Source organism: Panthera leo, chromosome B2 (assembly GCF_018350215.1).
Source record: "Panthera leo isolate Ple1 chromosome B2, P.leo_Ple1_pat1.1, whole genome shotgun sequence".
Taxonomy (NCBI): domain Eukaryota; kingdom Metazoa; phylum Chordata; class Mammalia; order Carnivora; family Felidae; genus Panthera; species Panthera leo.
Window position 1 is genome coordinate 52,798,925 of NC_056683.1, and position 16,278 is coordinate 52,815,202.

General features: G+C 36.5%; 1 protein-coding gene across 1 annotated transcript in view; it reads right to left on the reverse strand.

Annotated features, from left to right (window-relative positions):
* Window positions 1–16,278, reverse strand: part of BMP5 (bone morphogenetic protein 5) — a 112,705-nt gene that overhangs the window by 42,978 nt on the left and 53,449 nt on the right. The window contains exon 2 of the mRNA XM_042937329.1: window positions 13,410–13,602. Coding sequence (XP_042793263.1) covers window positions 13,410–13,602 — 193 coding nt within the window. The remainder of the gene's footprint in view (window positions 1–13,409; window positions 13,603–16,278) is intronic.

Sequence of the window (16,278 nt, forward strand, 5' to 3'; positions counted from 1 at the left end):
GGGATTCTACCTCTGAAGGTAACCAAAACATATCAAAGAGTACTGGAACTAAGTGAGATATAAATTACTTAGCTGAATTGTTATTTTATTGATGAGAAAGTTTAAAAAGCAATCAAATTAGTCCTATGATTACTCAGGCAGTTGGAGGACCAGATCCCAGGTTCATCCATACTTTATTTTCAGAACAATTTCTCATATATCATGGCAGTTCCCTTTAGTCCCAAACTATATTTTGACTGCTGTCCTACAGGAAGATCACTGGTTTTGAATTGGAATACTAAAAGGTTGAGCTGAGCCACCACCCTGAAACAAGATGGTAGAATTGGGGCCAAGGAGTGACCTGAGACATTTTGCAAATCTATTTACCCAGCCATTCATTTATTCATTCTTTCAATTTAACATTCATTGACTCCTAGTGTAGGTTTTATACAACATCAGTTTAACTCAACTGCAGCTATGCTATAAGGTTCTGGACCTGGGTTGGCCACAAAAGAAATTTGGTTAATATTTGGAAAGTAAAAGTGAGGCAGTAACCATATTTATGCTTGGAAGACTTTTGTATGATCAAGTGTTATTACAGCTTAGGCATACTGTTGAGATTTGCTGGTTCACCTTATTGGTGTGGGGCAGCTGCAGATCCCATTGAAATCTCCTTATTCAGTTCCTCTGAATCCAGCATCAGGCATCTGGACACATCTATGAGGAAAGATTTGGTAGCTAGGAAATAATCTGCATCATTAAAATTGAACCTTGAAGATAGGTTCCAATTTGGTTGTCCTCATGGTTACGAGACCAACCTCACAGGTTCTACTTTGCCCTTCTTTTTCCCAACTCACACCCATCTTTTCTTCTAGTCTTCCCTGAGGACCTCGGGCTCAGCACCAAATGCGGAGCAACAGCCTTACTTAGACTGTTTAACTATCTTCCACAATTGCATAAGGTCAAATCCCTACTCTAAATCCTTATAGTATCATTGTCCAGAGGGATTAGACAGCTACCTTGTGTTTGGTCAATTAGATTGAAGCACTTACATCACAGGACGGCAGTACTTGTCCTCACTGGAATAGGCATTCTGAATATAAATTTTCCTTCTCTGCCCATAAGGTTTCTGCCAAAATCACTACCCATGCACTTATAGAATGCCTTATTAACTGTCGTGGAATTTTAATGCTGCTTCTGATCAAAAAGTTGATTTAACAGCAAATGAAGAGCAGAGTGGCTCATGTCATGGAATTCTCTTGTCTCACCATGTGTCCCATCACCTTGCAGCAGATGGCCTGGCAAGATGATGGAATGGCCTGTTTGAAGACTCAGTTGTGCCACCAGTTGGTCGTCAGTATCTTGTGCAAATGGACTAATATCCTCAGGAAGCTTTGTATGCTCTAAACCAGCAATCGATGTAAGACTATTTCTCTCATAGCCCTCTCTCCTGGCTCTAGAAATCAAGGGGTAGAAACAGGAGTGGCTCTTCTCCTCACTCTTCCTGATTCAGCTAGTGAAAATTTTGCTGCTTGGCACCAAAATGTTGGGCTCTGTTGGTCCAGAGCTTTTAGTTCCCAAGAGTGGAATGGTACCACTGGTAGCCTTAGCAGTGGTCCATTAAATTAGACATCGAGACAGCCTGGGGTCACTTTGGACTCCTCATGCCAGTGAATCAACAAGTTGAGAAAGGGCTGCTTTAGTCTGTGGGTTGATTGATCCTAAATGTCAAGAGGAAACCACGTTGATGCTACCACAGTATGGAAAAGGAGAATGTCCGAAATATATGACATTACCTCTTAGTATTTCCATGTCCAGTGATAAAGGTCAATGGAAAACTACAGCTCAATGCAGGCATTACCGCTAATAGCCCAGACACTTCAAGAATGAATATTTCATTTACTTCACTAGGCAAGGAACAATGACCAGCAGTAGTGCTTAGGGAAAACAAAAGGGTAAAGATTACATAACAGAAGAAAGAAGTTATAAATACCTGCCTCAACCGTGTGACCAGTTGTAGAAGTGAAGGTTGTAATCGGTATGAGTATTACCTTCTTATTTTGATATTAATGTATTTGTACACATATTAACCAATTCTTTTTTTTTCCCTTCCCCCTCTGCCTACCATATAGTTTAGGTAGTTTTGATAGTAGCTAACCTTATATTTCATATTGAAGTGACAGGATATCAAAGGGGCAATATGACCCAGCTAGAAAAGGAATGAACAACATCCGAAGATAGATAAAAAAGCAAGAATGATTTTACTCTTATATTTTTTGGAAAGTGTGGATGGTTATAAAATGTATGTTTGTGCCAATTCAACAAAGATGGACCGCTACAGCTTCATACTTTGTCAAATCAGCTCAACTGAAACCCAGACTCGCAGAACTCTCTTCCCTGTTTGGTTCTGTGTTACAGTGAGCCATATAAGAAGTTTGTGCAGGAGTAGAAGCAAAGCAGCAGCCAAGTTTAGGCTTGGAAGTTTGGTAGAGTGCCAGACTCTCCTCCTGCTCATATGCATTGTCGCTGATCAGCTGGCTCACCTTGTTGTGGGGAACAGCTGGGCCTACAGCTCTTCAAGCTTCCCCTGGATCTCAGCAACATCAGTTTCTCCAAATCCTGACCCACAATTCCTCCTGCCAGATCACCCCCTTCATCTTCTGCACATCCTGAGCAAGAGGTATGTGGAGCTCACGGTGAAGTTCACCAGCTACCCCTGCAGGTCACCCACATCACTGAAGTTGGCATTTCTGAGAATTAGAATGGTTCCCCAATGTCTTTGGAGTTTGAGCTTATCCTTCCAGGTTTCAAGTTCTCATTCTCTCCTACTCCACATCCATTTCCCTTACCAGTTGCCTATACTACAGACTTCAGACTCATCACCAGATGCAGAAGCAACGGCCTCACCTAAACTCTTCAGCCAGGTCCCACAATTGCAGAAAGACAAATCACTGTAATAAGTCCCTTATTCCTTATCATTCATGTAGTTCTATTTCTCTGATCTGAGACTAACTGACACACTCCCTGGTATGCATTGAATGCATACGGTATGTTGAAGTCCTAATCCCTGGTACCCATAAATGTGATCTTATTTGAAAATAGTGTCTTTACAGTGTAATCAAGTTGAGATGAGGTCCTTACGGTGGGGCTAGTCCAGTATGGCTGCTCTCCTTATAAAAAGAGAAGAGACATAGATAGACACACACAGAAGGAAGATGAAGATGAAAGCAGAGATGGGAATTATGCTGACAAAGCCAAGGAACTTTGGGGGCTACCAGAAGCTGGAAGAAGGAGGAAGGGATCCTCTCTTAGAGGTTTTAGAAGAAATATGGACCTACCAATACCTTGATTTTGGACTTCCAGCCTCCAGAACAGTTAGAGAACAAATTTCCGTTGCATTAAGCCATCCAAATTTTTTGGTTGTTTCATGTGTTAAATAGGAGGTTGTAGGCAGCATCAAAGAATGAAAATGTGTCCATAAGATTTGGTAACAAGGAGGCTGTTGGTAGATGATCAAGAGAGTGGAATTATGGGAATCAAATTGCAGGAGTTGAGGGGTGAATAAATATAAGAAAGTGAAGGAATTTAAAGGGAAGTTTTATATCAGTGAATTTGGATAAAATGAGGAAAAGAGAAATAGCATGGAATTTGGGACAAAAGGAGCAAACAGAGTCAAGTAGAGGAATTTTTAGTTAATGCAAGAGAAGTGAGGGTATTGATAGGACCCATTTAAATTCACATTTAGAAGACAAAACAACTCGTACTATTTTTAACACAAGAAGAAATATGCATATACAACACTGAAAATCTTCCAAAATAGGCATATGCTTGGTTACTTCTTTGTAACACTATCCTTGGTTTCACATGTAAAACTTGTTTATAAAAGAAATCACTTCTTAGCAAAGGGAATTGGGTAAACTAACACATATTGGATGAGTCCTTATATGGGACTCCCATTCATCTTTTGCTGAAATCTGTTTTATCAGGATACTGTATCACAGACTTATAGCAAATACTTTCTTATTACTTAAGCAGAAGGAGTAGGACTCATGGATACTCTGATGAACCTCATTATTATAAGCCTTCCTTTATAAAGCAAAGAATCATAGTTGTAGGTGGAGTTGTTATCTGCTTAATTTCAACAATGACTTGCTATACATAGCTTTGTTTAGTACTAGAAAAATAATTATTCCCTTCAAGTTACCTTTCTGAGCTTGTTTTTTCTTCTTTAAATAAAGATTAAAATATCTACCTCTATAAATATATTGTAGGTATGAAAGGATACACAAAAAAAAAATGCTACGCAAATGACTACCATTGCTATTTTCTTAGCAAAACACATTTATTGCATGTATGTATGTATATAATAAGTTGTGTGCATTATGCTTGATAAAATAATTAGGATAAGAAGTGATTTATGCAATTTTTACTGTGAAAGTTCTTTAATAACCTATACTCACAAATTTGGGGTTTAGGTATTAATTCATTTAAATTTAGTAAAATTTTTGATGCATATAATCCATACTGAACCTTTATATCTGAATCAATTAGAAGAAAAAATATTCAGTGGAACATTTATCAAAAGAAGTAAAATTATTTGTATAATCCATAACAAGAAATATTGAGGCAGAAACATTCCCCAGATTGTTATAGTTTCAATATCTATTTCTACATGTGTATATATGTGTATATATATATATATATATATATATATATATAGTTACCCAAGAGTATAACCATTCTATAATCTAACCAAGAAGCACTCAACCTGGTCAAGGAAAGCTTTCAGAAATTGTCTGGAAGAAACACAGATACATTTGGAAGAAAAGTTTCAGTACTTTACTTCCATAAGTCATGAACCTTACAGTCCACAGGACATCTCCAGTTTTTCCAAAATTTCTACTATTATAAGTATTTCACCTCCTTCCATCACCCTTTGCCTTTGGATAGCTTACCAAGTCAAACAAAAATGTAATGATGGCCACCCAAGGAGAAAGCATCATACATCTTCCTCTGGGTGTTTGACATAGATACCATAACACCACTTAAGGAGCCCACTGTCCAGCTCTGGTATGGAATACATGAACAAGGGACAACAAATTAATAAATTATATTCTCTGGAGTTTATAATGTCAGAAGTTTCTCTCACAAGCAGCTGTAACTTAAGAGAGTTAGAATTTGTTAGCCGATTGATATTTTCAAGTGTTTTTTTCTACCAAAACAAATGTGAAATAATAAAATGCTATGAATCTCACAGGGCACCAATTTTCAGAATATCTGATGCAATGCTGTATTTACATTTCAAAAGTACAGACACAAACTGGTAAAATAGCAATATTAGATGAAATTGGATGACACACATGGCAAAAATGGGAAAAAAAAGTTGAATTCCCACCATGAAAGTTCAGTTTTCTCTCTGCAGAATTTTTTTTAATTGCCAAGATATTGTTAATGTTTAACAGGTTTCCTGGCATGACATCATCCCATATTTTTCCCCTGCAGAGAAATCCAAACATGTGCTACTGGATATATATATACAGAGGCCCCATCATTCAACAAGATATAAGGAAGTAAGACAATCAGAAAGATAGTCCCACCACATTTAATGCCCCCTCATCAATGAGCCATGTGTCCAAAGCACCATGCACCCCAAACTCTAAGACCTCTAAAAACTCTTCCTTGCTATGATTCTCAGGACCCAAAATAGGAAATTAATCAAAGAAAATTGACTTGACATCACTTTATTCCTGTGTTTAAATTTATAACTTAAATCTATAAAAAGAGCAGGATTTCCTGGGGTGCCTGGGTGGCTCAGTCAGTTAAACATCCGGCTTTGGCTCAGGTCGTAATCTTGCATTCATGGGTTCAAGAACTGCATCAGGCTCTGTGCTGACAGCTCAGTCTGGAGCCTGCTTCAGATTCTGTGTCTCCCTCTTTCTCTTACTCTTCCCTGTTCACGCTCTGCTCTCACTCTCTCAAAAATAAAGAAACTTTAAAAATAAATACATAAATACATAAATAAATAAATAGAAGGACTTCTCAACCTCAGCATTATGGACATTTTGGATCAGATCATTCTTTATTGTGTGGAGGTGCTGTCCTGTCCATTGTAGAAGGTTTACCCTAGCATTTCCACCCACTAGATGCCAGGAGCACCCCATCTTCCCACCCTCACCAACTGTGACAGTCAAAAATGTCTCCAGAAATTGCTAAGTCTTTCCTGGGGGACCAAATCAACCAAGCTGAGAACCACTGAACTAGAACGCAAATCCCTGCACAGTGAAGAAATTTAAGCTATACTTGTGTACCTACGATCCTGTATACTTAGTTAAAGGTCATGAACCACCAAGTGTCTCCTCTGCTATCCTGCTCTCAAGAGCCCATGAAATCTTCCCGAGTAGAAATTGTCAATGTACGTTCTGAAGTACCTCCACAGAAGAATCACAAATCTTAGAGTGGCAGGATCGGGAGATGATGTAAATATGAAGCTGACTGTGAACTGGAACGATGACAGCTTAACTAAATATATCCAAGTAGTGAAGGTGGCTAATGACATCGAGCAGGCTAGCTTCAGATGTTTTTGCAATGGAGTACAAAAATGTATATTCATAGCAGAACATTAGCAAAAGGTTGAATTATACATAATATATATATATATATATATATGTATATATATATATAAACACACACATATATAGGTATATAGATATTAATTTTTTCACATACATATAGGCATATGTGTGTGTGTGTGTATACATGCGAAAAAATTAATTCAAGTAAAGCATTTAGTACAGTGCCAGACACATGGTGAGTGCCCATTAAATGGGTAAGTGCTGGCTGCTATTCTTAGTAGCAGTAATACAGGCCATGATAGTTTTATTTGTATTATTTAATTTATACATTTAAACATTTTAATGTTTAGGAATATTTCTTCTAGGACATGTCCCCCTCCCTGTTTCCCTGTCTCTCTGTCCCTCTCTCTTTCTCTCTCTCTCTCTCTCTCTTTGTCTCTCTCTCTCCCTCCTTCCCTCTCAATTGCTCTCTCCTTATAGAAAATTCCTACTCATCTCCAAAGGCCCAGCTCAAGGGTGCACCCCTCTCAGTGGATTCCCCTAAGGTCCCTCACCTTCCCACATGAAGAATTAATTTCCCCTTCATTTGTGTTTCCACAACACTTAGTGCATACTTACATCATAGTGCTTAGCACATTGTATCATAGTTATTAAAGTCTGTGTGCGGCAGGCCCACCACAGCCCCTGGCCCTCGGGCTGTGGGCTTTTGGGATTTTATTTACTCGGCCTCCTGTCCCTTGTGCTAGCTACATGGTAGGAGCTCAGCAAAAGCATGCCGACCTCAGCTGAATTATCTGGAAAATTCAATCATGTGGAAACCTCATTTCCCAATAATGCCAGATATATGAGGTGTGACTGAAGAGCAATGCCTTCTATATAGAATTTGGGGCTGTCAGCCTTATATGAAAAGATTAAATCAGTGAAATGATGCAAAGTGTGTTAACTTTTTAACCAAGAAAAATAAAAATCTGGATAAATATCAGAACACTCTGTTAAATTGCACACATTTAAATACAAGTAGGAATAAATGGGGGAGGTGGGAGATGGTAGAACTAGAATATATCATTTTAAGACTTTTAAGTCTTGCTAAGATAAATAGCTGTGAAAGAGATGACATAATGGGGCATTAAAAATTTTTTGATTCATTAATGCTGTCAAAAAATTCACAGACTAGATAGTTAATAGATCAATGTCTTGAGTAGAAAACATATCTATAAAACATCAATCTGAATTACTTCAAGAATCCCACCACAACACTCCTTGATAATACGTTAGGGAAAGTAAGCCTTATATATTTAACACAGTGCATTCAACAATGCATATACATATATAAATATACATATACATATAATATACATATACATATACACATATATGCATTGTTGAATGCACTGCATTAAATAACACAATCTGTACCAGCTTTTTAATTGTTTTTGAGTTTAATTCAAAACACTAAGTAGGAGTGCCTGGATGGCTCAGTTGAAAGAGCACACAACTCTTGATCTTGGGGTCGTAAGTTTGAGTCCAACGTTGGATATAGAGACTACGTAAAGAAATACACTTTTTTTAATTAATTAATTTATTTTGAGACAAAGAGAGAGCAGGGGAGGAGCAGAGAAAGAGAGAGAAGCAGCTCAGAGATGTCAGCACAGAGCCCAACAGACATGGGGCTTGATCTCACAAAAACATGATATCATGACTGGAGCCAAAATCAAGAGTCCCACACTTAACCACCTGAGCCACCTAGGCACCTCCTAATAAATAAAACTCAAAAAAAAAAATCTAGGTAAAACCTGTAAGTCTGAAGATAGAAGTTTTAAGAGGAGACCCCAGCTTTTAAATTGGCCAGAGGTACTGGTTTCTTTTCCTGTGCCCATTTTGGTTCTTGATCTAGGAAATATATAAAACCATAGATAATCAACACTAAACAAAATATAATAACATTTGAGTTTCAAAAGTACTTTTTAAAATTGAAATTCTTTCTGTTTTAACTGTGATCACATGATTTGTAAATTATTTTTAATCTATTCTTCCTCACCTTCACAGAGTTAAAGTCAAAGCTCTCTGTTGCAGAAAAACTTTCCTTAGTATAGAGGAAAAAATATATCTATTTCTTTATCTCTCTCCATATTCTGTATGGGAAAAATGCCTTCCATGGCTTAATTAAAAATAAGAGCTACTTATTGTTAAATGCTGGTGTTTTGTTTAGTTTCATTTTGATTTGGTTTTTGCCGGTCTCAACCTGGAGAAGTTTGGGAAGGCTATTTTGTAGAGAAATGCGTAGCATAAAGTTGTTTCATTATTTTCTCTCCCTCTCAACTAGAATCATGTTTGTTTCTAATTATAAAAATAATGTTTGTTATAAAAAATTTCAAAAGTACACAAAAAGGTAAGAATTAAAATTTCAAGCCCACAAGTCTGCAATAAACACTTGGTGCTTCCCTCTGATCTGTTTTCCACATGAGTTTATTTTAAATTAGTATAATCATATATCATACTTTTAGTCAACTAATGTTATAATCTGAGAACCTTCCAGTGTTATCCAATATTTTTAAAACCCAATTTCTACTTGCTATATAAAGTATAGTATCTCTGTTTTTCAGAAAACAAAGTGTAACTTCTTACCTCCTGTTTAACAATGAACTGAAATATTCTCAATTTATGCAATTGCCAACACTAATACTGTAATAAACACTTATATGTGAATCTGTGTCCAATTTGTCTACATCTCTGATATTCCTGTAAAATAAATTCATAAATAAGTAATCTCCCATCTCCACCACTCTTCAGCAGTATTTTAAATAAGAGCTTTATTTATTTACCATTTGCTTTCAGAGACAGCTTCACTGGTGTTGCTAGCAAGTTGGGTGGTATTCATTTCATTATTAAATTTAAAAGCATACTAATTCCTTTTATATGAATCAAAGATCAGGTGATTTTTTCATGAAGTAAAGGCACCTGGCATCATATGACTTACTTGATCTTTACGTAAAAATAGGTGTCAGTAAATGGTAGCTATTATTATCATAATAACCACGTACTTTTGGTTAACCTATGTATGCCATCCTCTAAACCTAGTAAACTAGGTGCTCCTACTGAACTATATGAGTATATATTGACCAATGTATTTATAAAATATCAGCTATGGTCTTTGTACTGTGATAAGCACTAGTTCTTCCCAAATCATCTCAAATACTTTCATTGTTCTGAAATACTTATTATTACTTTTATTCTTTTCATATTTGTAAATGGAGACCCTAAGATATACAGCAATTTCCCCATAGGGAAATTCCAAACTCCATGCTGTTATTGCTATACATGACTATTTTCTGTGCTGGCTGAAATCCTACACAGACACCTGAAATATTCGAAGAATTACATGTACTGTTTGTATATCATCCATCCCTTAAATCTATTTCTTTGGAAAAAAAGAAGAGTGCAAAACGTGACTCCTGGATGTATAGACAAGAACCTAGGACTGCATCTTCTTACACTGTAGATTAATGAACACCAAGTAATGGGTGAATGCCAATTTCAAAGAAAAAGAAAGCACTTTGCCAGAGATTCTCTCACCTGATCAATAGAATATAAAATTTAAATGTAGGGTACACGTGGGGGAATTTGTATATTTTGGATATTGAAAAAGATAATTGGCAAAAATAAAACCCACAGAAAATAATAAGTATAGCATAAACTTACAGGATGATTCAGCAACAATATGTGATAGTAGATTTCAAGTGTGTGAACTTGATAGAATGAATATGGAATTGAATTTACTGAATTAAATTTTAATAAATGCTATTCAGTAAGTTGGATGCCAATCTATTCAATCTATGCTATCCTAGAGTTCAGAATATCAAATACAAATATTTGAGAATATCAAATACAAATACAAATATTTGAGAATTGATCAATATATACATGTATTTTAGAAATCACTTTTCAAAGATGTAGGGAAAATATCAAGGACATTAGGAAATCCTGTGTCTTAGATTTAAATACATGTTAAAAGAAGTAAAGACTTAGCCAACTTATACCCAAGAGTACTGAAAAAGCATACAAATGTAGCTATAGAAACATTGATAGTAATATTTTTTAAATCATGTATAATTAGATAACAAACTTTCAAGATAAACAAATATCCCATATTTAAAGAAATAGAAATTCTCAAAATTGTGAAGTCTGATAAAGTAAGCATCAACACCCATAAATATTCCCAGATGTGTTATTCATAAAAATCAGCATGGGTTCATCAGAAATGAATCTATAAACTATTATCGATAGTCTTTTCTATTATTCCTTTATTTTCATCACGTGTATTATGTCTTAAATTATACAGTTCACATACTTAGAGGTGAAAGAAAGCTAAATGGATGGCTGGTTCAATGGATAACATTCAAAAATATCCTGAGCAGACAGAACAATAGACCTAATTAAAGGTTAGGACATCAAATTGTGATCATTGTAAAAGTCTGTATTTAGATTCACATAATAAGTATATTCTAGAGGTGGAGATCTGGCATACCAGTGGTTCCTGTAAAAACCACTTGGGTGGTTATGAAATAACCAACTACAAATTCTGTGTGCATAACTATTGTGAATGACAAAAAATAGAGACAATTCAAGCATTTTGAGATATGTTAATGGAGTATTATCCCAATCATGGACAATAGTAATTTGAAAACTAATTCATATCAAGCAAATTAGTGCTGAGGATTAAAAAAAAAGAAACTACTTAAGACACTATCCTTTCTTGGGGCGCCTGGGTGGCTCAGTCGGTTAAGCGTCCGACTTCAGCTCAGGTCACGATCTTGCGGTCCGCGAGTTCGACCCCCGCGTCGGGCTCTGGGCTTGCTTCTGATTCTGTGTCTGGAGCTTGCTTCTGATTCTGTGTCTCCCTCTCTCTCTGCCCCTCCCCCGTTCATGCTGTGTCTCCCTCTGTCTCAAAAATAAATAAACGTTAAAAAAAAAATTAAAAAAAAAAAAAGACACTATCCTTTCTTTAAGGAGCTCACAATCCAAATGTGGGAACAAACATAGAAAAACAGAATTATAAATAAAATATTTGTTAGTTACAGAAATATAATTAAATAATACATGGAGTATTATCTTAAATTCTAATCACTTAATTTTAAGGCGCCATCATTATTTAGTACTAAAAAAATAATGTAGTATGCCAGGCTCTGTCTCTAACAACAACAACAAAAAACTTAGTATACTCATTTTTTTTTTTAATTTTTAAAAAATATTTTAATGTTTATTATTTATTTTTGAGAGAGAGAGACAGAGTGTAAGCAGGGGAGCGGCAGAGAGAGAGGAGACACAGAATCCGAAGCAGCTCCAGGCTCCAAGCTGTCAGCACAGAGCCCAACTCAGGGCTCAAACTCACGAACCACGAGATCATGACCTGAGCTGAAGTCAGACACTTAACCGACTGAGCCACCCAGGCGCCCCTTAGTATACTCATTTTATAAATGAAACCGCTGGATTGAGATTTAAATAAACAACCGAAAACTCACCCACAGACAAATAGCTAGTAAGTGTTAGAGTTAAGAAAGGAACACAAATCTTTCTGCCATGGAATTACTGCTCTCAAAATAAGATCAGCACTTAATCAAAGTATGTCCTGCTGAACCAGTGTTTCATGGGCATTAAGTATTATGCATTCAAAGGAAAAGATTCCATAATGAGATAATTTTGAAGAAGACTAGGTTTCCTTACTTATAAAGCCTTTCTAAGACTTTAATATATCATGTGCATTGTGAATCTACTAGAGAAAGGTCTAGCAGGTAGGATTTTCAAATGCATTTAACCTCAGAAGCTTTTTATTCTTTTTTCTCCGTTGATGTGAGGGACCAATGTCCCACTGAACATCCATTGGGAACTCTGGCACTCTCCAAAACCAAGAAAAATCTAAATGTCAGGGACTAGAAATTTTCAAGGAGAGGGAGGAGCCTTGGAGGGGACAAGATAGCTGTCTTTAAATATCTCATCAAAGAAAGACATACTATTTCACCAGAGGGATGATCTAGATCTAATAAAATGGAAACAGATTTCACCTTAACATTTCACTGTTGCACTATATGCTAACTAACTTGGATGTAAATTTTAAGAAATAAAAAAATTAAATAAATAAATAAATAAATAATCAATGAGAGTTGGAAAAACTACATATGAGAGCTGTCCAACAAAAGTGGCTAATCACCCATGAAGGTTTTACCCAAGAGATTTCTTCACTGGATGAAAGGTCAGACAACTCTGCTAAGCTTTCTTTTCAACTCTTCTATTTGATGGTTCATTTGCAGTAATTATCAACTGAAGTTTTCATATATTTTGTATTTCAGACTATCTGTCCATTTTTTGCAACATTTTGAATTAACCATTTTGTAGACAGAAGAAATACAGGTTAATGGGCAGAATGTTGCAAATATAGTGCCTTACATCAAAATACACATAACAACACACATATAATTTACATCCATGCCAGTGAGAAATAAAGGGTCTCTTCTCCAACTTAAAAAAAAACAGCAAGTGATTTAAATCATTTCAATTATAAATTTTGTGTGTGCTGACTAAAACGAAAGTTTTCTCATTTACAAAAGGAGACAAGGGGACTGGAAAGCAAATATGGGGGAAGCATGGGACCATCCAGTGCACAGATTGGTGTTAGGAGGAAGGAGAAGCTGGGGAATGTGGAAGGCACTCTTCAGATCCATTACTTTTACTTTCAATGTGTCTACACCTGGCTTTGAATGTCATTACACCCAAAGAAAACATAATATGATAGATCACATGATTATCAATGGATTTAACTACAATTCATTTGCTAGCATAGTAAGTTAGACATAGAGTTGTTACCTATTAGTGTATTCCTTGATGATCTGATATATGCTAATCTTAATTGTTTCATTTTCAAATCGACTATTACTCTGGTCCTTGTATATCCGGAATTCAGCTGCTGTCACTGCTTCCCCATGAGGAATTTGAGTCAGATCAAACCTGAATTCTTTGTAATGCCTTCGCTGGTGAGAAAAATCCTTGTCTCTTTCAACTGGAAAAGAAAAAAAAAAAGGGAAGGAAAAAAGTTAATCCTTTATAAAATATGGAAATTAATGGTAAATTCCCCTGCTTTGAAGATGAAAACAAGCAAGTAGGATATTATAAAACTGGGAAAAGACTGGAACCGCAGGCTCATACATGTTTCCAGTTGAAGGAAATTCCACAAACCAACAACCTTTATTTCAAAAGCAATATAACCTCTGTGGTTTCATACAAATTCTTGGATCCTAACTAGAAAGGGTACCCAAAAATGTTTTTAAAAGCGAAGGTTGTAAAATGATTACTACTATTTTATCAGGTACCAGAACACAGAGGGGTTCATACAGGAATTAGGGATATGTAATAGAAACCCCCAGGGTTCCAGGTGAAGTCAGTGATGAGATTTAGCACAGCTGAGGGAGGAAAATAGCAAGGAGGACTGAGAAATTGCAGGAGCATAAGAACTATGTTTATGACATTGCAAAGGTCAAGTAAATAAAGTAAATTCATGTTCACGAGAGGGATTATTTCTAAAATGCCTTCCCCAGAATTTTTTTTTTCTCCTTTCAGCAAATGAAATGTCCTTCTTTTGTTTAAAAAAAAAAAAGCACTTTTATTACTTCTTATACATTGTTTGGTATAACCTCCTTATCCATGGGGCAGCATAAAGCCTTCCAAAGACTTCTGTCTGTTCTTACTCAAAATAGAGAGGAAAACATATTTCCCCCCTTCAGCAACCTTCCCACCAAGTGAAGTCAGAGAACTTTTCCTCTTGGGAACATTATGGACTGTTGAAGAATGCGGGTAGTAAGTGTGAGGCATATTATTATATAACTTGGCTTTGTAAAATAGTATATTATTTGATACTATATCCACTGAACACCAAAAACCTTCGTAAGAAATTATCTATGCAAAGGACTCATTTTTAGTAATGCACTATCATGTGGTGGAGTTATGTTTCTCAGTATTGGTAGCTTGCTCAAAATCTCTCTGTTATCTAAGATAATGTATAGGTCAGGATCACAAAAATTACACTGCAAAGCACTGGGCACAAGGTGCCTCACAATTACAGCCTATAATAATACTTCTACATATTTCCAGTGATGTGTTCTATTGCTAAAATTTTGTTACAAGAAGATAAAAAATGGGTAAGTTGCGCAAATGAACTCCTAAGTTTCAAAAATTGCAGGAAGATAGGAAAATATCTTTAGGTGCATCATTGAAATCATGTCAACGCTGCTGTAATTATGTGAAACTTGGGGGTCCTAAAGAAGAGGAAGGATTAAGATTAAGGAAAAGATAAGAGGGTCACGACCAACCAGGAATGAGGGTGGAGGCCATGGCTGCTAGAACTCTGAGTTCCAGGACCAGATGGGTTCCATGTCTAGAGGAAGCTCATGACAAAGGAATGCATGATTCCTGGCCTTCATCCTTCGAAACAATCTTCAGTTTATTTTCCCCAGGAGTAGGAGGCCGTTTAGGAGGGCAGAGAGCTCATCTCCACCTCCACCTCCCATACCTAAGCCATCAAAGAAAAATATAATCTACACCTGGCCCCAGGAAGCTTGACAAGAACAGTGTTCTGGCAGTCGGGCACATGCTGACACCATCTCAGCATGAAGTTTTGTTTTGTTTTGTTTTGTTTTTTTAGGTATCACTATCTTGGTCCTAAGAGAGGTCTGCTCCCAGGAAGATCAGTAATCAGCTTCTCACTAAATAAGGAAGACAATCCCATTTTTAGGATGCTATTTTGGTCCATAATTTAAACTTCTCCGTCTAACCTTCTGCTGGCAATAGCTTAGACTGGTATGAACATATCTCCCTCTGTTCTGTTTGTCCATCCTCCTGACTCAGGTACGTGAGAGGGAATGCGTAAGGGTAGAAAATGCCTACAAACTGGATGTCTAATAACTGAAAGTGCCTTAAAACTTGCCATATTAAAACTTGCCGATTGGGCGCCTGGGTGGCTCAGCCCATTAACCAGCCAACTTTGGCTCAGGTCATGATCTCACGGTTCGTGAGTTTGAGCCCCACGTTGGGCTCTCTGCTGACAGCTCTGAGCCTGGAGCCTGCTTTGGATTCTGTGTGTCCTTCTCTCTCTGCTCCTACCCTGCTTGCTTTCTGTCTCTCTCGCTCTCTCTCAAAAGTGAACAATAAAATTAAAAAGAAAAAAAAAAAAAACTCGCCACAACTTTTGTTTACAAAGAACTAAATTTAATTCACTACAAACTTATTCTTTCCTGATCCTCATATTTGGGCACCGTTCTAAACATTTCATTCATATTAACATATTATACTTTGTAACAACCAATGAGGTATGTTCTATGATTATCTCTACTTTGAAGGTAAAAAAAAAACTGAGGAGGCAGAGAGAATAAAGACCAAAGAATATGAATTCAAGTAGTTGAGGCCACCAAGCTATGTTCTTATGCAGCTTCTGCTTGTAGATTATTACCGTGTCCTAATTTATTAAGTATTTATGCTTTACTAGAGATCTGAAATCTCATATTCACAAGTCCAAAATCCAAAAAGCTCTGAAAACTGAATGTTTAACTTCAAGTTAGTTTGGCAGGAGAACTGGAAATTAGCTGATTTGAGGCAATTTAAAGTCTCTATTTATCCCACTTTCTATAAATATTTACTGCTTTGCTACAGAAATGTTCATGTGTTTGACTAGGTTGCACTGTTC